A 27816-nucleotide genomic window follows, 5' to 3' on the forward strand; every position below is an offset into this window, starting at 1 on the left:
GATCATCAGGGGGCGCTGTATGGCTGATATTGTGGTGAAACCCCTCCCACAGTGTGATGTCATGGCCATGGTCCTGGCACTTTCCTGTCTGTTAACCTCATTGCATTGTGGGAAATAGCGGTTTACAGCTGTTTCCACGACCAAAAAAGCAAGCGGCATCTCCTTCCACTGACACCTGCCAGCAGTGATAAAGGTCAGAATGTAAATCAGGGAGATAAAGATTTTACAATGGGCAAACACTGACTTGATCATTTATACATAATGAGTGTAAAAATGAAGCACTTTTTTTTTATTATTTTCACTGGTGTTCCTCTTTAAGAAATATCAGTTATCTATACAAAAGGGGTCAAATAATGTCCTATTTGCTAAAGTACTTATACAGCATAGAAACAGTGAGACAACTTGAAATAAGGTTTGACTACAGGAAAGTTCAAAGGTTCATGTTTTCTGCTTTATTTCATAGTTTAAAAGAGTGTGGTTTTTATAACTGTAACAGTGACAGAATGATGCAATGTTATTAAAAAAAAAAAGCTATATAACTGAAAATAAAAAAATGAGATTTGTCTTTGCTACTGATGTTTTATTCCTTACCCGGTCTACATATACAATTCATCATACGTTTTTTTTGGGGGGGGGGGGGGGGGGTTTCGCTTCAGATTTTCTTTAAAGCCTCAATTTAGGAGCTTTTTTTTTTTTAAACAATTTAGAAAATTATTTTAAATAAATTAGGCATAAAAAGGTTTCTAAAACAAACTACGGTTACTGAAAAAAAAAATAAAAAAAGGAAACTGTCTGCTCTGCCTGTTTACAGACTCACAGGGATTGATTCGCAAACCCGTGCTAACAGTTAGCAGGTGAAGTGCCGCTCGCAGACTTTTGCGCATGCGATCGCGGACATTTCCGTGCGATAACACTGACTTTTGCGCACGATCGGCGGCCGATCGCACACAACACTGCATTATCGCGCGCAAATGTCCACAATCGCGGGACTTTGCATGCGCAAAAGTCTGCGAGCGGCACTTCACCTGCTAACTGTTAGCACGGGTTTGTGAATCAAGTTGAGATACTGCTTAACCAGTCTGAAACACCCCCCCCCTTTAGTCACATGGGTCAGCAGGGTGGAGAGAATCAAGCTCTGTTACCTAAGGCCACGCCTCTCTGACAGCCAATCATGGATTTAGCATATGGGAAAGGAGGGGGGGGGCTCTTTAGTATGTGTATTTATACTTAAAGAATAACATTTGAATTTAATGAAAAGCTAACAATACAGAGTTAAAGAGCATTCTGTACTACTTTTATGCAAATGTATGCAGCTAGGAAACTGACCAATCACCAATTGAAGCTGAGAAATGGATTCAGACAAGTCCCACTCTGAATTGTTCAGAAGAGAGTCCGATGCTGGGAATACACCATGCAATTTTCCGTCAGATAGATGGGGTCGACAGGTAATTTCTGATAGGTCCAATCTGATTGATGCTCGTTTTTCTAATCAATTTGTAAGGAAGTGATCACAAAATCGATCAAAAACGATCGGACCTGTCTGAAATTATCAACTCATCTATCTGAAGGAAAATTGCATGGTGTATTCCCAGAATAACTACTAGTAATCTGTGCCTGTAGACAGCCTGGAATCATTACTGATGGCTGCAGCTTCCAGGCAGTGGGAGGAGCCAGCCCTGGAGGACCAGCCCACAAACCACTAAAATCTGTGCAGTGAGAGCTAGGCAGTGGGAGGAGCCAGCTCTGCAGGACCAGCCCACAAACCACTAAAATCTGTGCAGTGAGAGCTAGGCAGTGGGAGGAGCCAGCCATGCAGGACCAGCCCACAAACCACTAAATTCTGTGCAGTGAGAGCTAGGCAGTGGGAGGAGCCAGCTCTGCAGGACCAGCCCACAAACCACTAAAATCTGTGCCGTGAGAGCTAGGCAGTGGGAGGAGCCAGTTCTGCAGGACCAGCCCACAAACCACTAAAATCTGTGCAGTGAGAGCTAGGCAGTGGGAGGAGCCAGCCATGCAGGACCAGCCCACAAACCACTAAATTCTGTGCAGTGAGAGCTAGGCAGTGGGAGGAGCCAGACCTGCAAGACCAGCTCACAAACCACTAAAATCTGTGCAGCGAGAGCTAGGCAGTGGGAGGAGCAAGCCCTGCAAGACCAGCCCACAAACCACTAAAATCTGTGCAGTGAGAGCTAGGCAGTGGGAGGAGCCAGCTCTGCAGGACCAGCCCACAAACCACTAAAATCTCTGCAGTGAGAGCTAGGCAGTGGGAGGAGCCAGCCATGCAGGACCAGCCCACAAACCACTAAATTCTGTGCAGTGAGAGCTAGGCAGTGGGAGGAGCCAGACCTGCAAGACCAGCTCACAAACCACTAAAATCTGTGCAGCGAGAGCTAGGCAGTGGGAGGAGCAAGCCCTGCAAGACCAGCCCACAAACCACTAAAATCTGTGCAGTGAGAGCTAGGCAGTGGGAGGAGCCAGCTCTGCAGGACCAGACCACAAACATCTGTGCAGTGAGAGCTAGGTAGTGGGAGGAGCCGGTCCTGCAGGACCAGCCCACAAACCACTAAAATCTGTGCAGTGAGAGCTAGGCAGTGGGAGGAGCCAGCCCTGCAAGACCAGCCCACAAACCACTAAAATCTGTGCAGTGAGCTAGGCAGTGGGAGGAGCCAGTCCTGCAAGACTAGCCCACAAACCACTAAAATCTGTGCAGTGAGAGCTAGGCAGTAGGAGGAGCCAGCCCCGCAAGACCAGCCGACAAACCACTAAAATCTGTGCATTGAGAGCTAGGCAGTGGGAGGAGCCAGCCCTGCAAGACCAGCCCACAAGCCACTAAAATCTGTGCAGTGAGAGCTGGACTACAGTTCCTTCCTAGTGGTTCACTGCATCATTATGGGCAGGAGAAAACCACAAATACTGAGGTTTCTGGCTAGGCAGTGGGAGGAGCCAGCTCTGCAGGACCAGCCCACAAACCACTAAAATCTGTGCAGTGAGAGCTAGGCAGTGGGAGGAGCCAGCCATGCAGGACCAGCCCACAAACCACTAAATTCTGTGCAGTGAGAGCTAGGCAGTGGGAGGAGCCAGACCTGCAAGACCAGCTCACAAACCACTAAAATCTGTGCAGCGAGAGCTAGGCAGTGGGAGGAGCAAGCCCTGCAGGACCAGCCCACAAACCACTAAAATCTGTGCAGTGAGAGCGAGGCAGTGGGAGGAGCCAGCTCTGCAGGACCAGCCCACAAACCACTAAAATCTGTGCAGTGAGAGCTAGGCAGTGGGAGGAGCCAGCCATGCAGGACCAGCCCACAAACCACTAAATTCTGTGCAGTGAGAGCTAGGCAGTGGGAGGAGCCAGACCTGCAAGACCAGCTCACAAACCACTAAAATCTGTGCAGCGAGAGCTAGGCAGTGGGAGGAGCAAGCCCTGCAAGACCAGCCCACAAACCACTAAAATCTGTGCAGTGAGAGCTAGGCAGTGGGAGGAGCCAGCTCTGCAGGACCAGCCCACAAACCACTAAAATCTGTGCAGTGAGCTAGGCAGTGGGAGGAGCCAGCCCGGCAAGCCCAGCCCACAAACCACTAAAATCTGTGCAGTGAGAGCTAGACAGTGGGAGGAGCCAACCCTGCAAGACCAGCCCACAGACCACTAAAATCTGTGCAGTGAGAGCTAGGCAGTGGGAGGAGCCAGCTCTGCAGGACCAGCCCACAAACCACTAAAATCTGTGCAGTGAGCTAGGCAGTGGGAGGAGCCAGCCCGGCAAGCCCAGCCCACAAACCACTAAAATCTGTGCAGTGAGAGCTAGACAGTGGGAGGAGCCAACCCTGCAAGACCAGCCCACAGACCACTAAAATCTGTGCAGTGAGAGCTAGGCAGTGGGAGGAGCCAGCCCTGCAAGACCAGCCCACAGACCACTAAAATCTGTGCAGTGAGAGCTGGACTACAGTTCCTCCCTAGTGGTTCACTGCATCATTATGGGCAGGATGAAAGCACAAATACTGAGGTTTCTGTTATTAGATGATCAATGCTAATAATACCGGATTGTGTGCAGATTTCCTGTAAGGTGGGTAAAGCTTGAAATTCACCAATCACCTCCACTTCCTGTCAATTCTGATTGGTCTCATTTCAAGCAGCATAGGATGCGTATGAAGTTAGTGTGCAGGCTGGAATGATTGGCCTATCAGAGTCAGTCTCTACCTCTCAGGCATCCGCCCACAGACAGAACACAACAGAGGCAGTAACTGGCACCTTTATACCCACCATTCGCATTTATCTTAAACACATCTGCGGAGGTCACTTGGAACAGCTCCTGAATCTCATCTGGGTCGACCTGGGTGGCTGCAAAAGAGAAAAAAAAGATCATAACTAAGAAGGCCGGTGTCTGGCCTGAATAAACAATATAGAATATATATCAGCGCAATCACAAGTGTCTGGCCTGAATAAACAATATAGAATATATATCAGCGCAATCACAAGTGTCTGGCCAGCGCACACAATTCAAGGACGACTATCACAAAGAAAGTGTTGCATACAAATAAATGTTTATTTCTCCATGAGTTAAGGGGCCCATACACCTAACGATTTTCCCGCCAAAATACGGCCGTTTCGATCACAGTGAAACGGCCGTGAAATCGCAGCGCACACCGCTGACAGAACGATGGATTTCCGTCCGAAATCCATGGTTCCCGTCGACTCCCGTCGATCCATCCGTGCGGAAGATTTTTCTCGATCGCCGTCGGGTATGGAGTGTGTCTATAGCGGCGTTCGGATGCCCGACGACCGACGCAATACAGCGGAGATACATTACCTGCTCTGCCGGCGCGAGTCCCCGCTGTCACCTACCAGCTCCCGGCTGGCATCTTTTCTGCATCCCGGCACCCGGCATAACTTCCTGTGTCACTGCAGTGACAGCGGAAGTACAAATAGAGGGCGCTCTATTTGAACTTCCGCTGTCACTGGAGTGACAGAAAGTTATACGCGGATGCCGGATGTGTGATGCGGAAGGTGATGGGGTGATGGGAGAAGATGCCAGCCGGAAGCCGATGCGGAGAAGATGCCGGGACCAGGCGACTCGCGCCGGCCGAAACAGGTAATGTATGCAGGGGGGGGGGCAGCAGCAGCAGCTCCACAGATTGTGATCGGTTTCAGGCTGAAATCTATTTACAATCTGTTTGCAGTAAAGGTGGCCATACGATCCCTCTCTGATCACATTCGATCAGAGAGGGATCTATCTGTTGGTCGAATCTGATGGCAAATCTACCAGTGTATGGCCACCTTAAAATGAGTTATAAAGTTACCAGGATAAATGTGCCAGGATGTAAAATTGGGTATTCTGAATAATGTATTACAATTTTACTATATGTCATTACAGTTTGTCTTTAAAGAGGAACTGTCGCGAAAATCTTAAAATTTAAAACACATACAAATAAAATGTATGTTTCTTCCAGAGTAAAATGAGCCATAAATTACTTTCCTCCTATGTTGCTGTCACTTACAGTAGGTAGTAGAAATCTGACAGATGCAACATGTTTTGGACTAGCCCATCTTCTCATAGGGGGGGTTAGGGTTTTCTTTATTTTTAGAAGCACTTAGTGAATGGCAGTTGCTCCGTCCAACTGCCAAAATAATGTGCAGCGAGCAGGGAGGCTGGCCAGCATCTTTTTATTAATTATTTTCAGAGTCTTTATAAAGAATACAGGCCATACTGAGAATCCCCCATGAAGAGATGGATTAGTCCAAAATCTGTTGGGAATGTCGGATTTCTACTACCTACTGTAAGTGACAGGAATATAGGAGAAAAGTAATTTATGGCTCATTTTACTCTGGCAAAAATGTACTTCTTATTTGCATGTGTTTTACATTTTAAGATTTACGCGACAGTTCCTCTTTCAATACTACTTTGCTCATTTTACTTTCCAATACAGGTATTCCCATGTTTAAAGTGGACCTGAACTCTTGCACAGGACAGAAGGAAAACCGAGAGACATGCATCCTGTATGTATTTAGAGAGTTTAGCCTAATTCCCCCTCATCTGTGACTAATCACAACTGTAATTTGATCTCTCAGATGTGTCAGCTGGCTGCCACAGCAGAGCAGCTAATTTGTAAGCACTGTGTTAACCCCATGTCTGCTTCTATGAAAGCAGGAAGTAGACACACTGCAGGTTTATTGCAGGATTTGTATCAGCTGTAACAAAGAAATGTTTTTCTTTAAAGGTTATTATGCTGTTGCTTATCTCTTACAGCAGAGAGGAAGTTCTGATTTCAGATCCGCTTTATCAAACGAGATAGAAACTTGCAGGTTAGTTCTTAACCTGAATCCGTTCTTATGTTGGAACACTGTGCCAACTCTGCCCCCTGTACCTCCATTGCCCCCTCTGTGTCACCTTTGTGCCGTAAAGGATTTTTTAAAATATCTGTTCAATTTAAAGAGAACCCGAGGTGGGTTTGAAGAATATTATCTGCATACAGAGGCTGGATCTGCCTATACAGCCCAGCCTCTGTTGCTATCCCAAACCCCCCTAAGGTCCCCCTGCACTCTGCAATCCCTCCATAAATCACAGCCACGCTGCTGACAAACAGCTTGTCAGAGCTAAAAACAGGGAACACCAAGAGCCCCAATAGTGTAATTCGTACTGGACCAGGGGGCAATAAGTTTGTATTGCTAAATACTCACAAGTCAGGGTCACCAGCAGGCAACCACTGTAAAGGCAGGTGGGGAGATTGTCCTGACCCCACTCAGGATTAAGAAGTCGCTCTCTGTAGACAGGAAGAAAGGGTAGCAACCCTCCACCAAGGGTGGACTCAAAATTGTATACAATGAACAGAGGCGCCAAAAGTATAAGATTAGATTAAATGAGCTTAAAAACCAACTTAAATGGCAAAATTGAAGGAGGAAGTGGTGGTCTTACCTCCCTCAAGCAGACACGACAACGACTGCGATTCAGACAGTCAAACACATTTATTAGGAACTCCAAAAAGAAATGCAACGCGTTTCGCAGGTTCAACCCCGCTTCATCAGGCAATATAGGGAGGAGTATCAAACTGAAAATGCCAGAGACCAAAGTATGAATACACTCGTACAATCACAAATGTGTTATTATATAATATTCAAAAATAGTGATTTCAATATAATAAACTGAGTTCAAATGCAAAACTATGGATTAAATATATAAGGTAAGCCCATGATTTAATTAATTTCAGAATAAATGTATCTTGGAAAAACACATATACATAGCCCAACATGGTAATGCATATGGTTCCCTCAATTAACTCAATAAATTGAGTTCAAATGCAAAACTATGGATTTTGTATATTCAGTATATCACTAATAACGCAATTCTCAGAATAAATGTATCTCGGAACAACCCATAGCCAAACATGGCAATGCAGAGAAATTGCAGCAAATGAGTGATTGTTTTAACTGACCTAATACAACATCCATGTGCTGCATATGGATTGAAGTAGTGGGTGTTTAATAGTGAATAATAGTGTATTCAGTATCAGGTATTTGTCCTGGATAAGGAGTGACTAAACTAAAGGTAATAAAGGTTTTGCTGGTATCACTCTAAGGATGTGTAAAGCATAATTATACAAACTAGGAGTCAAGATTCCAAAAGATGTAGCAAAGTGACTTACCAATCTGCACAAGGATTCAAATTAAGCGCCTCTGTAATGAAAGAGCAAGCCATAGCAGCTTAAATAGGTGTTGGGTGAGTATGGGCCAATCAGGGACTGCCATGTGGACAGTGTGGACAGGCCAGTGATGTAACTAGTGATGTAATGCTGGGCGGGGAAGGGGAAGAAAAAAAAAAAAAAAAGGGAATTGTGTTTGAAAAATTCTTAACTGAGGAATGGTAACCTCAGTGGTAAGCATGACTAGATCTGGTAATATAATATTAAGGTCGGGGCTTCATTGCCTAATGTAGAAATGGACACAACAACAACAACATTTGCATAGATCATCCAATAAATATCCAATAAAAATTATATATAAGATAAAAAATATAAAAAGATATAAAATTAATTGATACATATATAAAAATGAATAGTTACTTAAATTAGGAAAAAATACCTAAAAAGAAGATAAAAATGGGAGGGGGGTGGGAAAAAGGAAGGGGATTTTAGGGGGGAAGGGGGGGGGGAACAAGAAGGGGGAGGAGAGGGGGGTTTGGGAAATAAGGGAGTTGTTGACTGTCAACAGCTGTTTGGACTGACGATTTAGTATAAAGCCAATTATATGAACAAATTATATACAGTGCATATCATAAAACATATAAAAATTATAAAAATGTAAATATAAAATATAGAAAGAATTAAGAGAGAGGACTAGTTAAAAAGTCTTAACGGAATGTGGATAGTAATAATTAATAGATTTTTTCTAAAACTTCGTTGAGACCCTCAGGAACTAGCGTCCTGAGGGTTTGGATCCAGTACATCTCCAATTTTTTCAGTTTGTCATAGGCCGCTGGTTCTGTTGCATTAATTTCATCTATTAGGGTGATGGTGAAGGTGCTGGGGTCCCCGTGGTGAATCTGGTGGAAGTGACGTGAAACACTGTGCAGGGGGAATTTGTTAAGAATATTTCTTTTGTGTTGGCCTATTCTGCTACGTGCCTCCTGTGTGGTTCTGCCTACGTACTGGAGACGGCAGGCACAAGAGATCAGATAAATGATGAATTTGGATTGGCAAGATATGCGTCTTCATACTTTGGTCTCTGGCATTTTCAGTTTGATACTCCTCCCTATATTGCCTGATGAAGCGGGGTTGAACCTGCGAAACGTGTTGCATTTCTTTTTGGAGTTCCTAATAAATGTGTTTGACTGTCTGAATCGCAGTCGTTGTCGTGTCTGCTTGAGGGAGGTAAGACCACCACTTCCTCCTTCAATTTTGCCATTTAAGTTGGTTTTTAAGCTCATTTAATCTAATCTTATACTTTTGGCGCCTCTGTTCATTGTATACAAGCTGGTCAGAGCTGGCTGTGTTTATCTCTATAGTGTCAGTCTGCTGCTCTCCCCGCCTCCTGCAGAACTCCAGTCCCCGCCTGCATCCCTTCCCTCCCTGCTGATTGGAGGGAAGGGACGGGGGCAGGGACCGGAGCAATGCAGGAGGCGGGGGAGCAGCTGAGACTGACATTACAGATGTAAACACAGCCTCACAGCATGGCTGTGATTTATGAGGGATTTCAGAGTGCAGGGGGACCTTAGGGGGGTTTGGGATAGCAACAGAGGCTGGGCTGTATAGGCAGATCCAGCCTCTGTATGCAGATAACATTCTTTAAACACACCTCGGGTTCTCTTTAAGAACTGCAATCAATTTTTCTGACTGATTGTAACATTTCAAAAATATGACCAATGTACCACACACTTATGTTCAATTTTCCCCCAATTATGATAAGAATGATTGGAAACTGACAAAATTGCTAGGGTGTGTATATTAATAAATTGACAATCTAATACACACCATACAATCTTTAGAAGGATTGAAGAAAAATATCTGGCATTCCGGATCGATAAAAATCGAAGAAAACGGGAAATCCGATCGGATTTTTCAGTCGAATGAAAAAAAAAAAAAAGCTTTCGATTTTTCGGGAGATCCGATCGCTTTTATCGAATTGCCGTAAAATCGTTGTATATATTTTGTATTATTGTATCGTGTGTGGCCACCTTAAGTGTACTGCAGCAACATGTCATTTTAATGGTTAAAAAAAACTTTTTATTTTTTTTAAATGGATTTTTTTTCAAGAGCTACAAGTTCTTTTTGAAAAACATTTTTTTTCACTTGTTCCCACAGAATCCCATTTCATATTTTCAGTCCGTTGGGATGGGCGGGTCGCTCGTCAGTCAGAGACTACCTGTGCTTTCAGCAGTGCAGGAATCCTGCCGTGTGTGCGTATAGGCAAGCAGGGTATACTGTATGTCTGCATGCAGAGTAGTATAGAGAGCGCAGGGACCGTACTGCCGGCATCCAGTGTTCAGGACCATGGAGAGCAGCAGCCGTCTCCCTGCAGTCCTCAGGCCCCGCACAGCTGGGATGGGCGGGTCGCTGGTAGGTCAGAGACTCCCTGTGCTTTCAGCAGTGCAGGAATCCTGGCGTGTGTGCGTATAGGCAAGCAGGGTATGCAGTATGTCTGCATGCAGAGTAGTATAGAGAGCGCAGGGACCGTACTGCCGTCATCCAGTGTTCAGGACCATGGAGAGCAGCAGCCGTCTCCCTGCAGTCCTCACACCCAGTACAGCTGCAGCATGTGCACACTGTAGGGCAGCCTTTCTCAACCTTTTTACCCTGAAGAATCCCCTGTAAGTAATTTTTGGATCTCATGGAACCCCTGCATTTCTTTGGCATGGTCTTTAAAAGCTGGTGTGGCCATTTATGCCCTATTACAATGCCCTTCATTATAATGTCTCCTTTTTCTAATACTTTTTTTTAAAGGACAACTGTAGTGAGAGGTATATGGAGGCTGCCGTATTTATTTCCTGTTAAACAATACCAGTTGCCTGGCAGCCCTGCTGATCTATCTTGCTGCAGTAGTGTCTGAATCACACCTGAAACAAGCATGCAGCTAATCCTGTCAGATCTGACAATAATGTCAGAAGCACCTTATCTGCTGCATGCTTGTTCAGGGTCTATGGCTAATAGTATTAGAAGCAGAGGATCAGCAGGGATGCCAGGCAACTGGTATAGCGTAAAAGGAAATAAATATGGCAGCCTCCATATTCCTCTCACCTCGGGTTCCCTTTAATGTGCTCATTATTATTCTGATCACCAATTGAGTGTTTCTTTTTATAGTACCCCCTCTATTGTAATGTCCTTCCTGCACGATGGGGGAACATGCTAAGGAACCCTGCAGAGTACTCCAGGAACCCCGGTGGAGAAAGCCTGCTGTAAGGAAAACGCAAGGCTGACCAAGGCAGTTTAAATTTATACTGGCGATAGAAATAGCGATAGGGAGAAACTAAAGCCATCGATTGATCGATTTGCGGCCGACTTCGATGGATTTGATCTGACAGGATGGAAGATCTAGGTGGATTGGCTGCTGGCAGCAGATCTACGGCCCATAGAGTTGCATTGGTTCTAATGGCCCAATAATGCATTGAAGGTGGCCATGCACTCGTTAGATTAGCAGCAGACAGATCATCAGATAGATTTTCTGATCTGATGCGTTTAGGAACATTTTTTACTAGGAACAGATTTCCAATAGATTTCAGTATGAATTATTATTTTCCTTATTTTGCATTGGACCTAATGGAAATCTGATGTCCAAAAAATGCCATCAGATTTCCATTAGGTCCAATGCAAAATAATAGGTCTCTCAACAGATAAGCCTACATTTTTCAACATGTCAGATCGATTAAAATTGATCGAAATTGGCCGCAAATCGATCGATTGGTCAATCGATTTACGATCGATCGAGTGTTTGGGCCCCTTTAGACAGATTTTGCATAGATTTCCTTTTGAAATCTATTTCAAAATCTGTTCCTAGTGTGTGGCTCACATCAGATAGATTCCTGTCAGATTCTACTCGACAGGCATCTGACAAATCTATCTGATGGTCGAATCTGCTGCAAATCTATAAGTGTATGGCCACCATAAAACTGTAATCACTGGATGTTGATAACTACTGGATGGATATCCAGATCCTGACCTGCTTTTCATAGATATTCTTTAACTTTGATGTTTACATTGAATTTAACGTCTGATCTTTTAAAGGGCCTACACATGCTCAACCAAACCGCCTGATCGTCGTCTGATTTGGGTCTGTTGGACGACAATCAGGCGTATATGGGTGACAAACGATTAGACGAGCGACTGATAACTGGCAGTTTTGCCTGATCCATCCGGCAGATCGAGTCCCATGACCGTTGGGCTGATATTGTGGTGCGGTTTGTCACGTGTGTACAAAGTCGTTTGCACGGCGTAATTGCATTGAATGTGGCTGTCATTTCGCTTGAGCACGCAGTGTGTACATGGGTTGGTCATTTAGTTGGTTGGTGCACGGAAAATACAAGTCATGTAAACGGTTTGTCGCATGTCATGTCGCATGTCATGTCGCAATGTTGGTCGCTTACCTGGGGCTTCCCTAAGCCCCCAGCAGCCGTCCTGTCCCGCGCCGGTCCTGCCCGAGCCGCCGTTCTCCCGCCGCCGGCTCCGTTCTGTGCCGTAGACTTCTAAGTCGATGCCAGCACAGCCCTGCCACGCGTATCTTTTCATTGCGTTCCCCTCTGCAATAGCGGGGACGTGAAACTATGGTAAGTGAAACTATGTGTCTAAAATAACTTACAGTTCTGCTTTAAAGGACCATCACAGATAACTGTAAAATTTCAAATACATACTGTACATATAAAATGTATATTTCTCCCATAGTAAAATGCACAAATAGGTAGTGAAAGGTTGACAGGTTTCAGATTGGTCTATTTCCTCAGGGGGAATCCTCCAGCATTTATTTTTTTAGAAAAAGCACTCACTGAACAGCTTCCTTTGCAAATACAGGTAAGCACAGCATAGATCATATTTCAGCAGCGTCCCCCTTCTCAGCTTCGCGTCACACTGAACTGCCCTCAGCCAATCAGTGAGGAGCAGGAATGTGGAAGGGGTGATGACAAACTTCCTTTTCATCGGCAATGTACCACATAGAGTCAGGCTGACTGAGATAAAATTCATTACAGCAGAAACATTTAGGATTATATTGGAATGCTTGCAATGCAGGGTCAGGTTGCATGCTACATAATAAACACAGAGCAGTAGGTAAATTGAATTTGATTTTGTGGCAGACAATCCCACTTTAAGTAGAGCCATTTGGTGGGTGACCCTATCTCAGGTTCTTTTTCTGCTACTCACAGCTCTTTACACTTCAGAGAGACTTGATTCACCTCTTTATCTCCACATTGTGCCCCTTTTTTCTGAGGTCCGTCCAGAATTCTTTCTACTGAATATGCAGCAAGAAAGAAGTTCTTACTGAGAGTTTAGCCAGGATAATGACAGTGAAAAAGCGCAGAGAATAAAAGAATAATGAGATTATTTTTAAATCAAGGCGAGAGGTTTGGATGTGGCGTTCTATTAAGCGGCAGTGCAGAAATACCCTGGGAATGAGGTCGCTGTGGAATAGAGATGTTCTGTCGTTTGGCGGGAGCCATGTGCTGCCCGGCTGCACAGATTACTTTTTCTCTCTTTTGTATCAGCTTTCAAAGCCCCGTTCATCAGGCCGTAAATTGACGGAGCTGCGGCGAGAGCACCGACAGATGTTAAACGCCAGAAACGACGCCATCACTGCCTTCAAATTAGTCACCTAGAAGGTAGAGCTATTTCCTAGAACAGCAATTGGCAGGGGCGCCTAGAAAGGAGAAAACTTCCCAGGACGGAAACTTCTCTTCTCTCAAATCATCCAGGTCGATAAAACCGATAACACAGATTGTCTGCCAGACTTCAACTCACAGCGTGCTGCCGTCTGCAGAGCCCATCAGCAAAGAACACATTTCCCCGCTCCACGAGTACAAGACTAGCGAAGAAAGTGCTGGAAGGACTGCCAATGGCAGTAACTACAATGGAGGCTGACATGTTTATTTCCTTTTAAGCAATATCAGTTGCCTGGCTGTCCTGCTGATCCTGCCTGTAATACTTTTAGCCATAGCCCCTGAACAAGCATGCAGCAGATCAGGTGTTTCTGACAGGGGTATAGCAATAGCCATAGTGGTTGCTATGGGGCCTTGGAGCAGAGGGGGCCCAGGTGGTACTGAAAGTATTCACCATTAACTTTCTAGAGTTTCCAAACTCTCTGACTTTGTCTCAGAGCCCAGGAACTATATGCAGGGTTGAGTGCATGAGAATGTACATTGCCTGAGAGTGCCTACATCTGAGGGCCCCCTGAAAGTTTTGCTATGGGGCCCCACGATCTCTAGCTATGCCACTGGTTTCTGACATTATTGTCAGATCTGACAAGATTAGCTGCATGCTTGTTTCTGGGGTGATTCAGACACTACTGCAGCCAAATAGAGCAGCAGGGTTGCCAGGCAACTGGTATTGTTTAAAAGAAAACAAATATGGCAGCCCCCCTGTCTCTCACCTTCCTTGTAAAGGAGAACTGTAGTGGGAGGTATATACAGGGCTGTGGAGTCGGTCCAAAAATACACAGACTCCGACTCCTCAGTTTAGGATTTCACCGACTCCGACTCCTCTAATTTGCATATTACAATTTTGTTGATTAACAGTATGTAACATGAAATTCGTCTCTTAACTGCCAACGCTTAGGAATTTTACAAGACAACTGAAGTGAGAAGGATATGTAGACTGCCATATTTATTCCCTTTAGACTAAAACTAGTCCTTGGTAAGAGTACTTGTAAAAGGTACAAACCGGAACAAAGAACATCTATCAGGCCCTAGGCAATGTAAGTGTGGGTACATGTAAGAATGATGTGCAGGTACTCTGCAGGGGAATGAGGAGATTGTAAACAGACAACACCTCTGTGTTCAATGTGCACAGCATTCTCAGTGGATTCCCTGCAGCTCTGTGGGGAGTGCATATGTAGAGTATAGTACTACTGTGTAACAAAGTAAACCGGAGACAGATTAAATTAAAGTTTTATACATACCTGGGGCTTCCTCCAGCCGCCTTCAGGCTAATCAGTCCCTTGCTGTCCTCCTCCACCACCTGGATCTTCTGCTATGAGTCCAGGTACTTGAGCCAGTCTGGCGTAGTGCGCATGCACACACTCCGCCCCTCGGGAGCGTACTACACCTGCGCAGCACTATTGTGCAGGTGCAGAACGCTTCTGGCTGTGGATGCGGCATGCGGCCTGACTGCACTGACTGGCTGAATTACCAGGACTCATAGCAGAAGATCCAGGTGCCGGAGGAGGACAGCGAGGGACTGATTAGCCTGAAGGGGGCTGGAGGAAGCCCCAGGTATGTATAAAACTTTTCTTTTCATCCTTCTCAGGTACCATTTAATTCGTAGTCACCAAACCAAATTTTAACATCATATCAAATTATTTGATTTCATGAGCAAAAAGAGTGCATACATTTGCATAAATCAGAATCAACGCAGAATTATTTCCATCTCATTGACCATCTCTATTAGTGACACAGCTACACATCAGGCTTTATTCTTACAGCATAGATGTTATTTAGTATATATAAGGGCCCGTTTCCACTAGAGCGAATCCGCATGCGTTGTCTGCATGCGGATTCGCATAACCAATACAAGTGGATGAGACGGTTTCCACTTGTCAGTTTTTTGGTGCGTTTTTCTGTGCAGGATTTTTCTGCACGGTAGGGCCTGCAGAATTCGCCTGCGTGAGGAATGCAGGCGATTCGCAGGCTATGTATTTAATAGGGAAAACGCATATGCGTTTTTTGCCGCGATTTCGCGTGCGAATTCGCACGAAAACTAATGCAAATTGAACCAGGCAGTGACATGGTTAAATTCGCATATACCCTGCCTATGCGAAATCGCATGCGAAATCGCGGCAAAAAACGCACGCGGAATCGCATCCGCATGCGATTTCGTCAGCGGTGGAATCCCGGTGATTCGCACCGCACTAATGGAAACGGGCCCTTAGAGATTCCTGTGTACACATCAGATATACAGTCACAATCAGATGTGTATATCTGACCTTAAAAATACGGGGACTGCTTTATTGAAGCAGCACAAGTAACTCATTTTGATTGGTTTATTTCATTTTTGTGGACTAAGCACAGCTAATACTGTATATATACATTATTTTTAATGACTATTATCTGAGAAATAGAACATTTTATCATATTTTCTATTTTAATTACAGTTACAAATTCATTAAGAGTCGGAGTATTTTTTCCCGACTCCAGGCACCCAAAATTGCTCCAACTCCGACTCCACAGCCCTGGGTATATAGACGCTGCCATATTGATTTCCTTTTAGGCAATACCAGTTGCCTGGCTATCATGATGATCCTCTTCCTCTAATACTTTTTGCCCTAGACCCTGAACAAGCATGCAGATCAGGCGTTTCTGACATTGTCAGATCTGAAAAGATTAGCTGCATGCTTGTTTCTGATATGATTCTGCAGGCAGATAGCTCAGCAGGGCTCCCATGTAACTGGCCAGTGTTGCCAACTCATCCCTTTAATTACTGACACATCTAAGTTATACAGGTTCTGGGGCTATTTGCACATAATCAGTGCCTTAACTGCATCTACCTAGCCCCAAAACCTGTATAATTCATATGTGTCAGTAATTAAAGGGATGAGTTGGCAACACTGCAACTGGCATTGCTTAAAAGAAAATCAATATGGCAGCCTCCATATACCTCTCACTACTGTTCTCCTTTAAAGTGAACCAAAGGTACAAGTGATATGAAGGCTGCCATATTGATTTCCCTTTAAACAACAGACGTTGCCTGGCAGACCTTTTCATCTTCTTGAAAAAAATGACCAACTCCATGTAGTTATGGGAGCTAACCGACACAATCTGTACAGAGTATTCAGAACCTATTGCCTCTCATGCCACCAGGGTCAACCAAAGAACAGCTTTTTTTCAACTAATCAATTAAGGAAACAGTTTATGTATATGTATTTTAGACACGCTGCGTCGCCTGATTGTTTCTCCACATAATACCTCCTTTATTTAAAGGGACACTTAAGTCAAACAAAAAAAAATGAGTTTTACTCACCTGGGGCTTCCAATAGCCCCCTGCAGCTGTCCGGTGCCCTCGCCATCTCCCTCCGATCCTCCTGGCCCCGCCGGCAGCCACTTCCTGTTTCGGTGACAGGAGCTGACAGGCTGGGGACGCGAGTGATTCTTCGTGTTCCCAGACACATTAGCACCCTCTATACTGCTATATGGTATATGATATATGCTATAGCAGCATAGATGGCGCTATTGTGGCCAGGAACGCGAAGAATCACTCGCGTCCCCAGCCTGTCAGCTCCTGTCACCGAAACAGGAAGTGGCTGCCGGCGGGGCCAGGGGGATTGGAAGGAGATGGCGAGGGCACCGGACAGCTGCAGGGGGCTATTGGAAGCCCCAGGTGAGTAAAACTCATTTTTTTTGTTTGACTTAAGTGTCCCTTTAAACTCGAGGTGGAAATAAACTGATAAGAAAAACAATTGTATTCATCCTCCAACTCCTAAAAATGACAATTATATAGATAACCCATGTTTTATTTTACATTTAAACATTTACAAAGTAGATTGAATGTTTTGTTGCCTCTGCACAGTGGCAGCCTATTAAGTGTCCCAGAGTTAAAATACATGAACTATTGACCCTTTTTATCTCTTTTATGGCTTTATTCTGCATATCAGTGAGGTCAGTGATGTTTACTATAATCGGAGAGCGCACCTGGCCGCACATGCGCGACAAAGTGCAACTTGGCCAGGCTTTTGGGCTGAATTGCCGGGGACCGGAGCGCCCCGGGAAGACAGCAAGGGACGAGTGGCCCAAAAGAGACTTAAAGGGAAGGTTCAGGGAGGGTGGCTAAAAAATAAAAATCAATTTCCACTTACCTGGGGCTTCCTCCAGCCCGTGGCAGGCAGGAGGTGCCCTCGCCGCCGCTCCGCAGGCTCCCGGTGGTCTCCGGCGGCCGACCCGACCTGGCCAGGCCAGCTGCCAGGTCGGGCTCTTCTGCGCTCCAAGGCCCGGCACTTCTGCGTCCCACACCGGCGCGCTGACGTCATCGGACGTCCGCCGGGCTGTACTGCGCAGGCGCAGAAAATAAAACTACTGCGCCTGCACAGTACAGCCCGGCAGACGTCCGATGACGTCAGCGCGCCGGCGTGGGACGCAGAAGTGCCAGGCCTTGGAGCGCAGAAGAGCCCGACCTGGCAGCCGGCCTGGCCAGGTTGGGTCGGCCACCGGGAGCCTGCGGAGCGGCGGCGAGGGCACCTCCTGCCTGCCACGGGCTGGAGGAAGCCCCAGGTAAGTGGAAATTGATTTTAATTTTTTAGCCACCCTCCCTGAACCTTCCCTTTAAAGAGACTCTAACATTAAAAAGATCCCCTTGGGGGTACTCACCTCGGGTGGGGGAAGCCTCGGGATCCTCTGTCCCACGGGGGTCTCGCCGCAGCCCTCCGAACAGCCGGCGACTGTGCCGACTGTCAGTTCAATATTTACCTTTGCTGGCTCCAGCGGGGGCGCTGTGGCGGCTTTCCGTTCCGAACTACACGGAAATACATGATCTCATTCGGGTCCGCTCTACTGCGCAGGCGCAGGAAACTTGCGAGAGCAGATCCGACGGCGATCGGGTATTTCCGTGTAGTTCGGAGCCGACAGCCGTCAGAGCGCCTGCGCAGGAGCCAGGAAGGTAAATATTGACGTCACCGCTGCACGGACTCCACGGAGGGCTGCAGCGAGACCCCTGACGGATGGAGGACGGCGTGGGAAGCCTCATTAGGATCCGGAGGCTTCCCCCACCCGAGGTGAGTACCCCCCAGGGGATCTTTTCATGTTACAGATCCTCTTTAAAGCGGAATATAACCCTGGAGTTCCTGGAGAGGAATGCAGACGCATCAGAAGTTTAAATAGATACATTTCAGTAAACAAAATGTAACAAGTGAGGAATGTTACACACTATTTGGCTGTCCTCCAACTCCTGCACAGTCAGAGAAAGTCAGTCACATTCCACAATTGTTACATTTAAGTAAACAGAATGTATCTATCTAAACTTCAGCTGCCGGGAGCAGTTCTCTCCAGGAACTTTAAAGCTCTGTGTGTAACCCTTCCAATGCTGGTCTAGTAAAAAAAAAATGCTTTTTGCATATAATATGCTGTAAATAATGTTTTAGAGCAAAGTTGAAATGCAGGGTTATATTCCGCTTTAAGGAAGCCCCGGGTAAGTATAGTACCTGAGATGCTTCTCGTCTCGGGTATACTTTAAGTGGCAAGACAATATACTCTGTACTCTGTGGACGATGTCAGCGTTATATAAATACTAAATAATAATAATCACTAATGCTTGCATCTGCCACCAGGGACTAGTGGATCATTTTGCTGCCCTTTGGTGGGGCAACAGAAAACCGCTTGTGTGTGAGCGCAGCTACTCATTAACCAAAAAAAGATAAAAGTTAGATATGGGGGGAGGGGGTGGATGAGTCTAATATGAATCAAGTGCTGGTGGCGACCAATCGCATTGCTTGCTGCGTCTCGTGACTTTTGCATCAGCTATATTAGTTGTAAATTAAGTGTCACGCTGACAAAGCCTGTCACCTCAACAAGATGTCACTTGTCATATAAGGAGATTCCCCTTCGCCTGGCGTAGACTGCACACTCCCGCCTACCACTCCGTGAGTCACCGCGGGAGCAGAACGAGAGGCACTCAGAGGATCAGCCCACTCATGGCTCTGTCCTCTGCGTGTTAGAGAGAAGTATGGCTCCCTGCAGCTCCTCCGCTGTGTATTCCAGAGACATGTAGGAGACACTGCACACTGCAACCTACCACACGAGCAGAACGAGAGGCACTAACAGAGCCCAGCCCACTCATGGCTGTATCCCCAACGTGGTAGAGAGAAGCATTGCTCCCCCTAGCTCCCCTGCTGTGTATTCCAGAGACATGGAGGAGACACTGCACACTGCAACCTACCACACGAGCAGAACGAGAGGCGTTAACAGAGGCCCAGCCCACTCAAGACTGTGTCCCCAACGTGGTAGAGAGAAGCATGGCTCCCCCCAGCTCCCCTGCATGGTAGAGAGAAGTATGGCTCCCCTGCTGTGTATTCCGGAGACACGGAGGAGATACTGCACACTGCCGCCTACCACCGCGGGAGCAGAACGAGAGGCACTAATAGAGGACCAGCCCACTCATGGCTGTGTCCCCAACGTGGTAGAGAGAAGCATGGCTCCCCCCAGCTCCCCTGCATGGTAGAGAGAAGTATGGTTCCCCCCAGCTCCCCTGCGTGGTAGAGAGAAGCATGGCTCCCCCCAGCTCCCCTGCGTGGTAGAGAGAAGCATGGCTCCCCCCAGCTCCCCTGCGTGGTAGAGAGAAGTATGGTTCCCCCCAGCTCCCCTGCGTGGTAGAGAGAAGCATGGCTCCCCCCAGCTCCCCTGCGTGGTAGAGAGAAGCATGGCTCCCCCCAGCTCCCCTGCGTGGTAGAGAGAAGCATGGCTCCCCCCAGCTCCCCTGCGTGGTAGAGAGAAGCATGGCTCCCCCCAGCTCCCCTGCGTGGTAGAGAGAAGCATGGCTCCCCCCAGCTCCCCTGCGTGGTAGAGAGAAGCATGGCTCCCCCCAGCTCCCCTGCGTGGTAGAGAGAAGCATGGCTCCCCCCAGCTCCCCTGCGTGGTAGAGAGAAGCATGGCTCCCCCCAGCTCCCCTGCGTGGTAGAGAGAAGCATGGCTCCCCCCAGCTCCCCTGCGTGGTAGAGAGAAGCATGGCTCCCCCCAGCTCCCCTGCGTGGTAGAGAGAAGCATGGCTCCCCCCAGCTCCCCTGCGTGGTAGAGAGAAGCATGGCTCCCCCCAGCTCCCCTGCGTGGTAGAGAGAAGCATGGCTCCCCCCAGCTCCCCTGCGTGGTAGAGAGAAGCATGGCTCCCCCCAGCTCCCCTGCGTGGTAGAGAGAAGCATGGCTCCCCCCAGCTCCCCTGCGTGGTAGAGAGAAGCATGGCTCCCCCCAGCTCCCCTGCGTGGTAGAGAGAAGCATGGCTCCCCCCAGCTCCCCTGCGTGGTAGAGAGAAGCATGGCTCCCCCCAGCTCCCCTGCGTGGTAGAGAGAAGCATGGCTCCCCCCAGCTCCCCTGCGTGGTAGAGAGAAGCATGGCTCCCCCCAGCTCCCCTGCGTGGTAGAGAGAAGCATGGCTCCCCCCAGCTCCCCTGCGTGGTAGAGAGAAGCATGGCTCCCCCCAGCTCCCCTGCGTGGTAGAGAGAAGCATGGCTCCCCCCAGCTCCCCTGCGTGGTAGAGAGAAGCATGGCTCCCCCCAGCTCCCCTGCGTGGTATAGAGAAGCATGGCTCCCCCCAGCTCCCCTGCGTGGTAGAGAGAAGTATGGCTCCCCCCAGCTCCCCTGCGTGGTAGAGAGAAGCATGGCTCCCCCCAGCTCCCCTGCGTGGTAGAGAGAAGCATGGCTCCCCCCAGCTCCCCTGCGTGGTAGAGAGAAGCATGGCTCCCCCCAGCTCCCCTGCGTGGTAGAGAGAAGCATGGCTCCCTCCAGCTCCCCTGCGTGGTAGAGAGAAGCATGGCACCCCCAGCTCCCCTGCGTGGTAGAGAGAAGTATGGCTCCCCCCAGCTCCCCTGCGTGGTAGAGAGAAGCATGGCTCCCCCCAGCTCCCCTGCGTGGTAGAGAGAAGCATGGCTCCCCCCAGCTCCCCTGCGTGGTAGAGAGAAGCATGGCTCCCCCCAGCTCCCCTGCGTGGTAGAGAGAAGCATGGCTCCCCCCAGCTCCCCTGCGTGGTAGAGAGAAGTATGGCTCCCCCCAGCTCCCCTGCGTGGTAGAGAGAAGCATGGCTCCCCCCAGCTCCCCTGCGTGGTAAAGAGAAGCATGGCTCCCCCCAGCTCCCCTGCGTGGTAGAGAGAAGCATGGCTCCCCCCAGCATGGTAGAGAGAAGTATGGCTCCCCCCAGCTCCCCTGCGTGGTAGAGAGAAGCATGGCTCCCCCCAGCTCCCATGCGTGGTAGAGAGAAGCATGGCTCCCCCCAGCTCCCATGCGTGGTAGAGAGAAGTATGGCTCCCCCCAGCTCCCCTGCGTGGTAGAGAGAAGTATGGCTCCCCCCAGCATGGTAGAGAGAAGTATGGCTCCCCCCAGCTCCCCTGCGTGGTAGAGAGAAGCATGGCTCTCCCCAGCTCCCATGCGTGGTAGAGAGAAGTATGGCTCCCCCAGCTGCCCCGCTGTGTATTCCAGAGACATGGAGGAGACACTGCACACTGCAGTCAGAGATCCGACTCCCACCAACCCGACGCCTACAGATCACACGTCAATATAAAGCTGCTGGAAACTAACCATCCAGGAAATCTACCTGGGACTAATAGGGACTACCAACATCAGTATTACAACTAGTACTTTACATTTTAAAAACAAAAGGATGTCAAAAACACAACAAAGAGAAGATCTCTCAGGGTTTGTTCACACTGCAGGCGGTTTCGGCTTTTTTTCGCCCGCCTGCGGATTTTTAAAACGCCCCCCGACCGCGTGGCCAATGAAGGTCTATGAGAGGGTTCATATCAGCGCGGGTCGTTCCCGGTGCGGCTAGTAAGGAGGTGTGTGTTCCATTTTTGGGGCGATTCTGCCTCAGTAGAAGGTAAAGGAAAATCGGCGACCATGTACAAAAACGCGCATTAAGGCGACTGTGTTCATGCTTTTAAGAATACATTGTTAAAAAAAAAAGCGGATTGACACGCGAACGGAACGCAATGTGAACCAGGCCTTAAAGAGAACCTTAGGTGGGTTTGAAAAATATTATCTGCATACAGAGGCTGGATCTGCCTATACAGCCCAGCCTCTGTTGCTATCCCAACCCCCCCTAAGGTCCCCCTGCACTCTGCAATCCCTCATAAATCACAGCCACGCTGCTGACAAACAGCTTGTCAGAGCTGGCTGTGTTTATCTCTATAGTGTCAGTCTGCTGCTCTCCCCGCCTCCTGCAGAACTCCAGTCCCCGCCTGCATCCCTTCCCCCCCTGCTGATTGGAGGGAAGGGACGGGGGCAGGGACCGGAGCTATGCAGGAGGCGGGGGAGCAGCTGAGACTGACACCACAGATGTAAACACAGCCTCAAAGCACGGCTGTGATTTATGAGGGATTGCAGAGTGCAGGAGGACCTTAGTGGGGTTTGGGATAGCAACAGAGGCTGGGCTGTATAGGCAGATCCAGCCTCTGTATGCAGATAACATTCTTTAAACACACCTCGGTTTCTCTTTAAAGTGGACCTGAACTCATGCTGCTGCGTATCTTTTTTGCTCTAAAAGACATGCAACAGCATAATAAGCTTAAAACAAAAACATTTCTTTGTTGCAGCTGATACAAATCCTGCAATAAATCTGCAGTGTGTCTACTTCCTGCTTTCACGAAAGCAGACATGGGGTTAACATCCTGTGTTTACAAATTTGCTGCACTGCCAAGGCAGCCAGCTGACAGCTGAGAGATCAAATTACAGTCGGGATTAGTCACAGATGAGGGGGAATTAGGCTAAACTCTCTACATACATACAGGGTGCATTTCTCTGTTTTCCTTCTGTCCTGTGCAAGAGTTCAGGTCCACTCTAACCAAACACGCTCCCCCGTAAAGCGATGCCCCCATTAGCCCCGGACTGACTCCCCACAGCACACACTTTATCAGGATAATTTATATTTCATTATTTGACAAAGCCGGGCTGCTGGAAATTTCCAGCCAGGAGAAGGAAACTTGACTGTAATGCGGAGTGAAGAGCAATTAATAAGATAGATGTTTATTGCACATTCTGCATCAGTTTCCCTGGTGACCGGTACAGCAGCATCCAGCAGCACTTTACAGTCATCAAGCGAGGCCATTTCTATATATTAGGGAGTCGTCTGCAGTGCCATAATCAGCCGTGTCACACTTGTGATCCATTAATCACCCGGCCTCCTCTGATCAGCTCGCCTGCTGCATTCTCTGTTCATCTGAATATCATTTACCCAGAGCTACCTCTGTATACCCAGCCCTGTGCACGCCCTGCTACCTCTGTATACCCAGCCTTGTGCACGCCCTGCTACCTCTGTATATCCAGCCCTGTGCACGCCCTGCTACCTCTGTATACCCAGCCCTGTGCACGCCCTGCTACCGCTGTATACCCAGCCTTGTGCACACACTGCTACCTCTGTATACCCAGCCTTGTGTACACCCTGCTACCTCTGTATACCCAGCCTTGTGTACACCCTGCTACCTCTGTATACCCAGCCTTGTGTACACCCTGCTACCTCTGTATACCCAGCCTTGTGTACACCCTGCTACCTCTGTATACCCAGCCTTGTGCACACACTGCTACCTCTGTATACCCAGCCTTGTGCACACACTGCTACCTCTGTATACCAAGCCTTGTGCACTCCCTGCTACCTCTGTATACCCAGCCCAGTGTACGCCCTGCTACCTCTGTATATCCAGCCCTGTGCACACCCTGCTACCTCTGTATACCCAGCCTGGAGCCCACCCTGCTACCTCTGTATACCCAGCCCTGTGTACGCCCTGCTACCTCTGTATACACAGCCTGGAGCCCACCCTGCTACCTCTGTATACCCAGCCCTGTGTACGCCCTGCTACCTCTGTATATCCAGCCCTGTGCACACCCTGCTACCTCTGTATACCCAGCCTGGAGCACACCCTGCTACCTCTGTATACCAAGCCTTGTGCACTCCCTGCTACCTCTGTATACCCAGCCTGGAGCCCACCCTGCTACCTCTGTATACCCAGCCCTGTGTACGCCCTGCTACCTCTGTATACCCAGCCTTGTGCACACCCTGCTACCTCTGTATACCCAGCCCTGTGCACACCCTGCTACCTCTGTATACCCAGCCCTGGGCACACACTGCTACCTCTGTATACCCAGCCCTGTGCACACCCTGCTACCTCTGTATACCCAGCCTTGTGCACACACTGCTACCTCTGTATACCCAGCCTGGAGCCCACCCTGCTACCTCTGTATACCCAGCCTTGTGCACACCCTGCTACCTCTGTATACCCAGCCCTGTGCACACCCTGCTTCCTCTGTATACCCAGCCCTGGGCACACCCTGCTACCTCTGTATACCCAGCCCTGGGCACACCCTGCTACCGCTGTATACCCAGCCCTGTGCACACCCTGCTACCTCTGTATGCCCAGCCTTGTGCACGCCCTGCTACCTCTGTATATCCAGCCCTGTGCACCCCCTGCTACCTCTGTATACCCAGCCTTGTGCACGCCCTGCTACCTCTGTATACCCAGCCTTGTGCACGCCCTGCTACCTCTGTATACCAGCCTTGTGCACACCCTGCTACCTCTGTATACCCAGCCCTGTGTACACGATGCTACCTCTGTATACCCAGCCTTGTGCACACCCTGCTACCTCTATATACCCAGCCTTGTGCACACACTGCTACCTCTGTATACCCAGCCTTGTGCACACACAGCTACCTCTGTATACCAAGCCTTGTGCACTCCCTGCTACCTCTGTATACCCAGCCCAGTGTACGCCCTGCTACCTCTGTATATCCAGCCCTGTGCACACCCTGCTACCTCTGTATACCCAGCCTGGAGCACACCCTGCTACCTCTGTATATTAAGCCTTGTGCACTCCCTGCTACCTCTGTATACCCAGCCTGGAGCCCACCCTGCTACCTCTGTATACCCAGCCCTGTGTACGCCCTGCTACCTCTGTATACCCAGCCTGGAGCCCACCCTGCTACCTCTGTATACCCAGCCCTGTGTACGCCCTGCTACCTCTGTATATCCAGGCCTGTGCACACCCTGCTACCTCTGTATACCCAGCCTGGAGCACACCCTGCTACCTCTGTATACCAAGCCTTGTGCACACACTGCTACCTCTGTATACCCAGCCTGGAGCCCACCCTGCTACCTCTGTATACCCAGCCCTGTGTACGCCCTGCTACCTCTGTATACCCAGCCTTGTGCACACCCTGCTACCTCTGTATACCCAGCCCTGTGCACACCCTGCTACCTCTGTATACCCAGCCCTGTGCACACACTGCTACCTCTGTATACCCAGCCCTGTGCACACCCTGCTACCTCTGTATACCCAGCCTGGAGCCCACCCTGCTACCTCTGTATACCCAGCCTTGTGCACACCCTGCTACCTCTGTATACCCAGCCCTGTGCACACCCTGCTACCTCTGTATACCCAGCCCTGGGCACACCCTGCTACCTCTGTATACCCAGCCCAGTGCACACCCTGCTACCGCTGTATACCCAGCCCTGTGCACACCCTGCTACCTCTGTATGCCCAGCCTTGTGCACGCCCTGCTGCCTCTGTATATCCAGCCCTGTGCACACCCTGCTACCTCTGTATACCCAGCCTTGTGCACACCCTGCTACCTCTGTATACCCAGCCTTGTGCACACCCTGCTACCTCTGTATACCCAGCCTTGTGTACACCATGCTACCTCTGTATACCCAGCCTTGTGCACACCCTGCTACCTCTGTATACCCAGCCTTGTGCACGCCCCCTGCTACCTCTGTATACCCAGCCCTGTGTACACCCTGCTACCTCTGTATACCAAGCCCTGTGTACACCCTGCTACCTCTGTATACCCAGCCTTGTGCACGCCCTGCTACCTCTGTATACCCAGCTTTGTGCACGCCCTGCTACCTCTGTATACCCAGCCTTGTGTACACCCTGCTACCTCTGTAAACCCCGCCCTGTGTACATCCTGCTACCTCTGTATACCCAGCCTGGAGCACACCCTGCTACCGCTGTATACCCAGCCTTGTGCACACCCTGCTACCTCTGTATACCCAGCCTGGAGCACACCCTGCTACCTCTGTATACCCAGCCTTGTGCACATCCTGCTACCTCTGTATACCCAGCCTGGAGCACATCCTGCTACCGCTGTATACCCAGCCTTGTGCACACCCTGCTACCTCGGTATACCTGGCCTGGAGCACACCCTGCTACCGCTGTATACCCAGCCTTGTGCAAACCCTGCTACCTCTGTATACCCAGCCTTGTGCACACCCTGCTACCTCTGTATACCCAGCCCTGTGCACACCCTGCTACCTCTGTATACCCAGCCCTGTGCACACCCTGCTACCTCTGTATACCCAGCCTTGTGCACACCCTGCTACCTCTGTATACCCAGCCCCGTGCACACCCTGCTACCTCTGTATACCCAGCCTTGTGCACACCCTGCTACCTAGGTATATCCAGCCTTGTGCACCCCCAGCTACCTCTGTATACCCAGCCTGGAGCACACCCTGCTACCTCTGTGTATCCGGCCCTGTGCACACCCAGCTACCTCTGTAAACCCCGCCCTATGTACATCCTGCTACCTCTGTATACCCAGCCTTATGCACACCCTGCTACCTCTGTATACCCAGCCTTGTGTACACCCTGCTACCTCTGTATACCTAGCCTTCTGCACACCCTGCTACCTCTGTATACCCAGCCTTGTGCACACCCTGCTACCTATGTATACCCAGCCTTGTGCACACCCTGCTACCTCTGTATACCCAGCCTTGTGCACGCCCTGCTACCTCTGTATACCCAGCCCTGTGCACACCCTGCTACCTCTGTATACCCAGCCCTGTGCACACCCTGCTACCTCTGTATACCCAGCCCTGTGCACACCCTGCTACCTCTGTATACCCAGCCCTGTGCACACCCTGCTACCTCTGTATACCCCGCCCTGCGCACACCCTGCTACCTCTGTATACCCAGCCCTGTGTACACCCTGCTACCTCTGTATACCCAGCCTTGTGCACACACTGCTACCTCTGTATACCCAGCCTTGTGCACGCCCTGCTACCTCTGTATACCCAGCCTTGTGTACACCCTGCTACCTCTGTATACCCAGCCCTGTGTACGCCCTGCTACCTCTGTATACCCAGCCTTGTGCACACACTGCTACCTCTGTATACCCAGCCTTGTGTACACCCTGCTACCTCTGTATACCCAGCCTTGTGCACACACTGCTACCTCTGTATACCAAGCCTTGTGCACTCCCTGCTACCTCTGTATACCCAGCCCAGTGTACGCCCTGCTACCTCTGTATATCCAGCCCTGTGCACACCCTGCTACCTCTGTATACCCAGCCTGGAGCACACCCTGCTACCTCTGTATATTAAGCCTTGTGCACTCCCTGCTACCTCTGTATACCCAGCCTGGAGCCCACCCTGCTACCTCTGTATACCCAGCCCTGTGTACGCCCTGCTACCTCTGTATACCCAGCCTGGAGCCCACCCTGCTACCTCTGTATACCCAGCCCTGTG

At 49.2% G+C, this 27816-nt stretch overlaps 1 protein-coding gene across 6 annotated transcripts in view; it reads right to left on the bottom strand.

The window, feature by feature from the left end:
* TSNARE1 (t-SNARE domain containing 1) overlaps positions 1-27816 on the bottom strand; it is a 557339-nt gene that overhangs the window by 365698 nt on the left and 163825 nt on the right. For 5 of the 6 annotated variants that reach the window (XM_068238108.1, XM_068238109.1, XM_068238105.1 and 2 more), the window contains exon 4: positions 4253-4330. In XM_068238108.1, coding sequence (XP_068094209.1) covers positions 4253-4330 — 78 coding nt within the window. Of the gene's footprint in view, positions 1-4252; positions 4333-27816 lie in introns of those variants that run through there. The other variant, XM_068238104.1, reaches the window with a different exon arrangement.

The sequence above is a fragment of the Hyperolius riggenbachi genome, chromosome 5 (genome assembly GCF_040937935.1).
Source record: "Hyperolius riggenbachi isolate aHypRig1 chromosome 5, aHypRig1.pri, whole genome shotgun sequence".
In the NCBI taxonomy this organism is placed as follows: domain Eukaryota; kingdom Metazoa; phylum Chordata; class Amphibia; order Anura; family Hyperoliidae; genus Hyperolius; species Hyperolius riggenbachi.